The sequence below is a fragment of the Pygocentrus nattereri genome, chromosome 18, assembly GCF_015220715.1.
Source record: "Pygocentrus nattereri isolate fPygNat1 chromosome 18, fPygNat1.pri, whole genome shotgun sequence".
NCBI classification, from domain to species: Eukaryota; Metazoa; Chordata; class Actinopteri; order Characiformes; family Serrasalmidae; genus Pygocentrus; species Pygocentrus nattereri.
The window spans coordinates 685001-695000 of NC_051228.1; the positions used below are offsets into that span (position 1 = coordinate 685001).

The following is a 10000-nucleotide window of genomic DNA, read 5'->3' on the forward strand; positions in this document are numbered from 1 at the left end:
CAGTCAAACGGTGCCTTTGGAATCACTCGCGTAGCACTTCGCTGCAGTGGCTCCGAGCGCAGTCCTCCTTTATTCCCATGACTCATGGAGTAGCCCACATTTTAGCTTTTAATTCAGAGCCGTTTTAGTGTTTTTAATTCGCATTAATGGGAGGGTGGAGGCAAACGCTTATTATCGCTTGTCATCAGGGTGGACAAGAGAAGGAGGCTTAGTGCAGGAGAGAGGGAAGCAGAAGAGGAAAACCTAGCTCATTTACCTCTTCCAATCTGTGAGGAGAAAGAGATCAGTTATATTTTAATACCTTACAAAAGGGAGAAATACATGCTTTTATTACAGGAATGAAACATGCACACTCACTGTGGTCTCCTCATGCATTAGGACTGCAGGTGAAGTCTAGGTGTATGTGGTAACGTAGTGCAAGCACAAACAATTCACAAGCTGAACTACTAAATCACACTAAAACAGCACACCCAAAGTCCATGCTGCGTCTGCTCCGGCGCCCGAAGTCGTGTGGCAGTGATTTTATACTGATTCTGATATTGATCGGTACGGCACCTCGGTGCTGTGCCACTCTTTAAGAGTGTAAGTTCTCAAACGTGAAGGTTTTGCTCTTTGTATGGATGTGTTTTTATTACTGCTGTAAGATTTGAATTAAAAGTCTGACAAAAAGTCTAATTTAGATCAGCCGAGACATGTTTGGTAGGTTCACGTCAAGCTTAGAGCCCACATATTAGTATCACGCCTAAATCATCATACTCGCCCAGAACCGTGTGGAGGTGTTCAGTGTCTCTAATAGTCGGGTTTATGAGGTTTCTGACTCTGTGTGACTCTCTGTGATCTATAAACATGGACTCAAGGACATTAGCATAGCTGAACGCAGCAGCAGCCTCAACTTGTTGCCTAAATTTTGGCCACACTTTTGATCAGAAACATATCTTGGCTGATCAGTTACATTTGGGTGAAAGTGAACGCACTGACCAGCCACTTCATTTCTACACTCACTGTCCACTTTATCAGCTCCACTGTTTCTCTGATGCTCTGTTACCCTGTTCTTCAGGGGTCAGGACCCCCATGGACCCTCACAGAGCAGGTCCTGTTTGGGTGGTGGGTCATTCTCAGCACTGCAGTAACACTGACGTGGTGGTGGTGTGTTAGTGTGTGTTGTGCTGGTACGAGTGGATCAGACACAGCAGTGCTGCTGGAGGTTTTAAACACTGTGTCCACTCACTGTCCACTCTATTAGACACTCCTACCTTGTCGGTCCACCTTGTAGATGTAAAGTCAGAGACGACAGCTCATCTGCTGCTGCACAGTTTGTGTTGGTCATCCTCTAGTCCTTCATCAGTGGTCACAGCACGCTGCCCACAGGACGCTGCCCACAGGATGCGGTTGACTAAATATTTTTGGTTGGTGGACTATTCTCAGTCCAGCAGCAACACTGAGGTGTTTAAAAACTCCAGCAGCACTGCTGTCTGATCCACTCAGACCAGCGCAACACACAGTCTGTAACTGTAGAACTACAGAGTGGAACTGAACGGTCAGTGGAGCTGATAAAGAGGGTTAAAGTTTAGCTGGTCAGTATATTCCTTTAGGGTATTTGTTTGCAGGAACGCTGATGTTACGCTGCTCTCTGCTCTCCATAAACTGAGATAACACTCATGTTAGGTCTGACCACAATCAGAAGGACTTATCTACTCTGTTGGTGTGCGGCGCGAACTGTAAGTTGCCTTCTGCTAATCTAACATCCCTTTTTCCACAATCCCGTCTCAATCAGTTGTTTTTGATTGTATTAGGGGTCATGGGTTAAAAGGGGAGGATGGGGAGAGGCTCCAGAGTTACATGGAGTTTGAAGCCATGGGACTCCAGTGACACCACTGTTAGAACGACAGAGATGACAGAATGGACCCTAACTGCCCCCTTGTGGCAAGGAAGCTGTATTGCAATCCACAAAACCAACCAAATCAACCAACCAGTCAGGGTGGGGTCAGTTTCCCGTCAGTTCAGCCAGTTCAGAAAATTCACCAAGATACTATTTGGGAGTTTAAAACTGCGCATTAACCAGAGTGTGTGAGCAGCGCGGAGTGTGTGAGCAGCGCGGACTGTGTGTGAGCGGTACAGAGTGTGTGTGAGCGGTGTAGAGCGTGAGCGGTGCGGAGTGTGTGAGCTGTGCAGAGTGTGTGAGCGGTGCGGAGTGTGAGTGAGCGGTGCGGAGTGTGTGAGCGATGCGGAGTGTGAGCGGTGCGGAGTGTGAGTGAGCGGTGCGGAGTGTGGGAGCGGTGCGGAGTGTGGGAGCGGTGCGGAGTGTGGGAGCGGTGCGGAGTGTGAGTGAGCGGTGCGGAGTGTGGGGGCAGTGCGGAGTGTGTGAGCAGTGCGGAGTGTGTGGGAGGTGCGGAGTGGGAGCGTTGCGGACTGTGCGAACAGTGTGGTGTGGGAGTGTTGTGGAGTGTTCGAACGGTGCGGAGTGGGAGCGGTGCGGAGTGTGAGAGCGGTGCGGAGTGTGTGAGCAGTGCGGAGTGTGTGGGAGGTGCGGAGTGGGAGCGGTGCGGAGTGTGTGAGCGGTGCGGAGTGTGGGGGCAGTGCGGAGTGTGTGGGAGGTGCGGAGTGGGAGCGGTGCGGAGTGTGTGGGCGGTGCGGAGTGTGTGAGCGGTGCGGAGTGGGAGCGGTGCGGAGTGTGTGAGCGGTGCGGAGTGTGTGAGCAGTGCGGAGTGTGTGGGAGTTGCGGAGTGGGAACAGTGCGGAGTGTGTGGGCGGTGCGGAGTGTGTGAGCGGTGCGGAGTGGGAGCGGTGCGGAGTGTGTGAGCGGTGCGGAGTGTGGGGGCAGTGCGGAGTGGGAGCGGTGCGGAGTGTGAGAGCGGTGCGGAGTGTGTGAGCAGTGCGGAGTGTGTGGGAGGTGCGGAGTGGGAGCGGTGCGGAGTGTGTGGGCGGTGCGGAGTGTGTGAGCGGTGTGGAGTGGGAGCGGTGCGGAGTGTGTGAGCGGTGCGGAGTGTGGGAGCGGTGCGGAGTGTGGGAGCGGGGCGGAGTGTGGGAGCGGGGCGGAGTGTGGGGGTGGTGCGGAGTGTGGGGGCGGTGCGGAGTGTGTGAGCGGGGCGGAGTGTGGAAGCGGTGCTGAGTGTGAGAGCGGTGCAGAGTGTGTGAGCGGTGCGGAGTGTGGGGGCAGTGCGGAGTGGGAGCGGTGCGGAGTGGGAGCGGGGCGGAGTGTGGGGGCAGTGCTGAGTGGGAGCGGTGCGGAGTGTGGGGGCAGTGCGGAGTGGGAGCGGTGCGGAGTGTGGGGGCAGTGCCGAGTGGGAGCGGTGCGGAGTGTGGGGGCAGTGCGGAGTGGGAGCGGTGCGGAGTGGGAGCGGTGCGGAGTGTGGGGGCAGTGCGGAGTGGGAGCGGTGTGGAGTGGGAGCGGTGCGGAGTGTGGGGGCAGTGCGGAGTGGGAGCGGTGCGGAGTGGGAGCGGTGCGGAGTGTGGGGGCGGTGCGGAGTGGGAGCGGTGCGGAGTGGGAGCGGTGCGGAGTGTGGGGGCAGTGCGGAGTGGGAGCGGTGCGGAGTGGGAGCGGTGCGGAGTGTGGGGGCAGTGCGGAGTGGGAGCGGTGCGGAGTGGGAGCGGTGCGGAGTGTGGGGGCAGTGCGGAGTGGGGGCAGTGCGGAGTGGGAGCGGTGCGGAGTGGGAGCGGTGCGGAGTGTGGGGGCAGTGCGGAGTGGGAGCGGTGCGGAGTGGGAGCGGTGCGGAGTGTGGGGGCAGTGCGGAGTGGGAGCGGTGCGGAGTGGGAGCGGTGCGGAGTGTGGGGGCGGTGCGGAGTGGGAGCGGTGCGGAGTGGGAGCGGTGCGGAGTGTGGGGGCAGTGCGGAGTGGGAGCGGTGCGGAGTGTGGGAGCGGTGCGGAGTGTGGGGGCAGTGCGGAGTGGGAGCGGTGCGGAGTGTGGGAGCGGTGCGGAGTGGGAGCGGTGCGGAGTGTGGGAGCGGTGCGGAGTGTGGGGGCGCAGCGATGTGAAGAAGATGCTGTTGTAAGCTTGCATGTTTGTTTACCCTCTGCAGATTTCTAGATGGGGTTCTTGCTTCAAGCCCAACACTTCTGAAAAGGCTCTGTAGCTCAGAATGTTTAACTCTACACTCTGAAAAGCGATGGTTCTTCAAGGGTTCTTTAGTAAAGAAAAAGGGTAATAAGGAACCATGTGCACTTAAATAACTCTTTGCACGATTAAGGGGGTTCTTTGTATCATGAATGGGCCAGAACGTACTGTAGATTTCTTGACAAGACGTTTTTGACAAGGGTTCTCCACAGCCTTCAAATAGGTTCTTATATTCTTACAATATCAAGCTTGTAACAACAGAAATACCAGTTTTGGTGCTTTATAGAACTCTTTTCAAAAAGCTTCTATATGGAACCATCTACAGCACATTCTGCAGGAATTTGTAAAACCCTTTCATGATGAAAAGAACCATTTAGTCTTTGAGTGTTCCTCGTTCTGTACAGAACTGTTTTCTGTACTAAAGAACCCTTGAAGAGCCACCTTTTCTAACAGCAATAGTTTAATAGTAATAGTTCTTTGAAAATCATCCATAAATTATATATTTAATGTAATAAAGAGTGAAGTGTCTCATACATTCAAGGAGTAAAACAGAAATCATAAGAATGGATCATATGGAGCGGATGTGGAGCGGTTTCTCTGACGTATGAGCAAAAAATAGAAAACCCGGAGCGGAGCTGGAGCGGAGCCGGAGCGGAGCGGAGCTGGAGCGGAGCCGGAGCGGAGCGGAGCCGGAGCGGAGCTGGAGCGGAGCCGGAGCGGAGCGGAGCCGGAGCGGAGCTGGAGCGGAGCCGGAGCGGAGTGATCACTGAAATGTATACATTTCTATTCAGTCTGTTTCCTGAACTGGCTCAGCTGACGCAGCCTTGGCCCCACCCCTGCCGCCAGCCCTCACCAAAACACAGAGAAACAATACATGTGTGATGGTCCCCATCCGGACGTTGGTCCACTCAGGCCAAGCGGGTGTTCAGGGCGATGGCTCGGGGCTCCGGGGTGATCGGGGCGGAGCCGAGGGCCATGATCCTGACTCTACTACAGAAACTTTCATCAAACGCCTCCACAGACTCCCTCCCGCACACACTGGCAGGACTGCAGGCGCCCTGCAGCCAGGGGGCGCCCTTCTGTCCAGGGGCAAGGAGGATTCTGTACCTGTGCTGTATTAAAGCAATTGATTGGCCAAAAAATGGTGACCACACTCCAAATGTAGTCGATCAGCCAAGTCATGCTTCCTGCTTTAGTTTAGCACTGGAGCTATGATGTACCTAACAAGAAGCGAACATGTTGGCTGACAGACTATGGCTGGGGTAAGTGGGGGACTTCTACGGCCAAACTATCGCTTTAAGTCAGGGCGCATCCATCACTGCTTTTGCTACATTGAAGCCAACAACAATTTCTACTGAGATATATGGATCTATAATATTTGCTGTGTTTGAATTTTTGTTTGACAACATCAATACTTTGTTAAGGATGCTCCGTTTGTCTGTAGATGAGGTGGGCGATATGACATTTTCACAATATACGATATTTTGGCTGACAAAATATACTAGAAGTGTCACATTTGAAAACCATGAAAATCAATGAATACGATTATTATTCACTAAATCCAATTAAAGAGGACGAATTATGTAGTCAGTCAGGGCTCTTAAATTGCTGGCGAGCTCCTCCATATGCTCATAAAAGCAAATTGTGTATCACGATTTCAAAATTGATCACAACAATGATAGAATATCATCATATCGCCCATCCCTAGTCTGTAGATTTTTCATGGAGGCGCTTTGACGTGCAAGGCTAAATATGCAGCCAAAAGTGAGGCTGATGGCTCTTCCTGCGTCTCAAATGCGTGTCCGAATGTGACGGGTGTCAGTGTACAGGATGCTAATGTGCTGGGTGCCAGTGTGCCGGGGGGGTTGATGAAAAGCCCCCCAGGACATGGGGTGCCATGCGGCAGCACAGCAGGCGTGCAGGAACAGAATCTAACCTCAGAGTCTCCGGCCTAGAAACACACCAGCATCCACGCCAGAAAGAAACCAGAAAGAAAAAAACATTAACGAAAAAACATCCTGCAACAGTCTTCACAGCACAGAACCCACTCAGAACCAGTCACCCGATGGACTCAGGACTATAGAGGGTACGCATGTAACGTCACAGTCGGGAGTCAGAAAGGCTGACTGAGACTGACTGGTAGCGCTCAGTGTGAACACCACGACAACACAAAGTCATCTGCAATAAGAGGTGCTGTGGGAGAGAACGTTCAAACAGATTCAGCAAGAACTAAAGAACTACAGACTAAAGTAAAGAGAAGCAAATACACAACACGAGGCTGAATTAAGCTTCCTATTAGTCAGCGTCTTGGAATTCTCCTGTTCCACCTTAAACGGTGCGGCAGTTACATTCTGGCACCTGTGAATTATCCCGTTCCACCTTAAACGGTGCGGCAGTTACATTCTGGCACCTGTGAATTATCCCGTTCCACCTTAAACGGTGCGGCAGTTACATTCTGGCACCTGTGAATTATCCCGTTCCACCTTAAACGGTGCGGCAGTTACATTCTGGCACCTGTGAATTATCCCGTTCCACCTTAAACGGTGCGGCAGTTACATTCTGGCACCTGTGAATTATCCCGTTCCACCTTAAACGGTGCGGCAGTTACATTCTGGCACCTGTGAATTATCCCGTTCCACCTTAAACGGTGCGGCAGTTACATTCTGGCACCTGTGAATTATCCCGTTCCACCTTAAACGGTGCGGCAGTTACATTCTGGCTTTTGAGGTGGAACGGGAAAATTCAAACACAGGCACCAGACTGTAACTGCTGCACTATTTAAGGTGGAACGGGATAATTCACAGGTGCCAGACTGTAACTGCTGCACCGTTTAAGGTGGAACAGGAGAATTCCAAGACGCAGACTAATAGGAAGCTTAAAAGAAGCTGGCGAAGGGGAGGATGACTTCAGCTTCATATGAATCACTGCAATTCGCAGAAACAACTGCAATCCCAAATGTCGACTTGCAGTTGCCGTATTTTACAATATATTGCATTTACTATTCATCAAATACACATTTAGCATCTTCATTTTCATTCACAGTCTGTGTAACGGACGTTTTTGTCAGCATTTGTATAATAACATGATTATGTTTAAACAGGTTTAGACAGGCAACTTTGTAGACTTGTAAGTTATACGTAGAACAGAGAAACATTAAACATCACAATGCCCACAGAATTTATATTCTACTGTCTATTAACTATTCAGTAGATAATCACCTGTTTTAGTCCTGGTTTGTCCGTTTCCCCTAATAAACGCTCTGACTGGGTGACTGAGGGGCAAGAAGTGATGTCAATGCATACCCTCTATAACATTCACACCTGCACATTAACATACTTTACCTTCTGATCAGGTGAAGAGCGACGGGAGGTTCGGCCGCTGGGTTAACAAAATCATCTCTTTTGGTTTAAGAACAGGGTGAAGAAACACTTCGTAGGGTATATCAACACCATGCTCTGATGTTAGGGGTAAATTAGGTCAGTTAATGCCAACCTTAATTACCCTGATTGGACCCAACCCTGTAGTGTTCCTAACACTAATACAAAGCGAATGTGGTTTCTCACCAGGACTTTAGAGTTAAACCAAAAAGATTTAAACCAACTGTGTCAGATAAACTGTGGTGAGATGATTATGATTTTATATGCTTTTATCACGTAATGTAATCAGGCTGAGACACACAGGTCCAATTAAAAGAGAGCTCCACCTTTTTTTTATTTTCAGCATAATCAAATGATAAAGATGTAATTCAGAGCGGTTCGGTGTGAAACGCTCTGTTCTAGATAAACTTACCGAGTCAGAGCTGCTCACAGTGGTGGTGATGGGAACCAGACGTCCCTCTAAAAGCTCCTCACAGTGGTGGTGATGGGAACCAGACGTCCCTCTAAAAGCTCCTACAGAAAGTTCCTACATGAACTGGTTCTGAATTCACTGCCTGATGACTGAGACGCTGTTTTATGAGAGTTTAGAGAACTTCAACTCCATTCATGGTGGAGGGAGACATGCAGGGCGCTGTGCGGCAAAATAGTCCCCAAAGAAAACTCATTATTCCAGATTTTCCACTATTTTCCATCATCAACATTCCATATAAGCTCAGAGGACTCGTGTAGGTTCTCTGGTGGTTCTGGATGGTAAATAAAGTGTCTGTATCTGTGTTGTAGTCATGGCGACGCCTGGTTCCCAACACCACCGCTGTAAAGACGTCTGAACCGTTTCACACCAAACCCTCTGAACCTCTTGTTATCTCTTCAATTTAACTATGTAGAACTTTTGAAAAATCTGTGAAGTTCCCCTTTAATAAAGCTGAAGGCTGATCTAGTGCTCCTGGTCGCTCCTCTTGGTCAAGACACCCAACCCATCTCACCTTGCTCATCTTGCTCTTGCTGTCGGCGGTGAGGAAGGACATGTTGTTTATCTCATTCATCACCACGAAATTCTGCTCCTCACGCTTGAAGTTCTGCAAAAAGACACGACAAACCATCACTTCAATAAGATCAAGCTGATGTGTCTGCAGAGTTAGAGAACCATATAAAGCATCACGTGGACTCACATGAGATTTGGACCAGAAGATGAAGACTTCGCCCACCATGCGGAAAAGCTCCTCAGCATCAGGGTCAGGGCAGGTCAGCCAGCTCGCCCTGACACAAACAAACAAACAAAACAAAACAAACTAAATAAAGTAGTAACTGAAACAGGCAGCAGGAACGTTAAGACCTGGTTCTTAAAGGCTTTAAAGTGGATGTGGGTGTGAACTCCGAACTCTGCCTCCGTATCGTAACGCCAGAGGAACGTCAGAGGAACTCTCTATCAGGGAGGCTCTCTGAGGTGGCTGTGGGTTTCCTCTACATAATAAGGGGGGTGGTAATAATATTAGTAGACGTTAATATTATTTTACCCCGCCCACTGGTTTACAGTGATGTCACTGAAAAATCAGAAGATATTTTAGAGACGTGGCAAAAGTCATCACTAACATTTTGATGAAGGATTACAGGAAAACAGGCTTTTTGTCTTTTAAATGATAGAAAAATAATCAAACAAGATAAAAGAGTCAATTTTGACTTCAGGTTGATTTTAAACCTGTTACAGATAAAAGAAAAACTTAGTAAAACAATTTTTAAATAAGTCACTGCTTCTTACCTTGAATATGCTCTAGATTTCACAATTCACCAACTTCCATAATTCATTCTACGTTTAAGGTGCCTCAGTGTAACTGCAGCTCTATTTAAGGTGGAACGGAAAATTCAAATGATAAGCTGGTGAATAAGAAGCTTCAGGTTTATATATCTGTGTATGAGCTTATTGTTTAAGAGCTTTGGCAGTTTTGTAGCCACTTTTGTTAGTTTTTATAAAATCTCTCACACTTTGAATGTTCTGAACTCTGGAAATGTGCAGGTTAAACGGATTCACCGATCAGCTGGTCGTCTCCTTGCAGTGTTTTCTGGAGACGCATCTAAAGTGACCACATATCTGTTCGTGTTTCTGGTCTGAGTTGTTGGTGTTTATCCACCTGCAGGGCTGTATCTGCAGGGTGATGAGACGAGCTCCATCAGAGCACAGTCACAGCTCACCTACCAATACGGAGATGGGCTCTTCTTAATGACGCAATACAGACACTCAGGCCCCGTCCCATTTCTCACTTTCACCCCGACCCCTTGTTTTGGAGCGCTGCCCCTTGTTCCTGAGCTACAGGGCAGTGGTTGAGATCTTCCCTCTGAAATGAGACCCTCTAATAAAAGAGCATCACTTCATTAACAGCTACCAGCGCCGCTCTGTAGGCGACCCTGCCCGTCTGCAGGGACAGCAGAGGAGGGGAAAGTTCAGCTCCTCACTGCTGGGCTTTAGTTACATTTAGGGGTCAGACGCCTTCAAAGAGGGGGGCAGTTATTTATTATCACCCCCCCTAATTCTTCAGTGATGTGAAGCTGAAGTCGGAGATTCTCCAGATTCTTGTT

At 49.7% G+C, this 10000-nt stretch overlaps 1 protein-coding gene across 1 annotated transcript in view; it reads right to left on the reverse strand.

Moving 5' to 3' along the window:
- Positions 1-10000, reverse strand: part of ryr1a (ryanodine receptor 1a (skeletal)) — a 138240-nt gene that overhangs the window by 43910 nt on the left and 84330 nt on the right. The window contains exons 73-75 of the mRNA XM_037547310.1: positions 8599-8686; positions 8413-8505; positions 5989-6003 (exon numbers count right to left, since the gene is read on the reverse strand). Of these exons, the coding sequence (XP_037403207.1) occupies positions 5989-6003; positions 8413-8505; positions 8599-8686 (196 nt within the window). The remainder of the gene's footprint in view (positions 1-5988; positions 6004-8412; positions 8506-8598; positions 8687-10000) is intronic.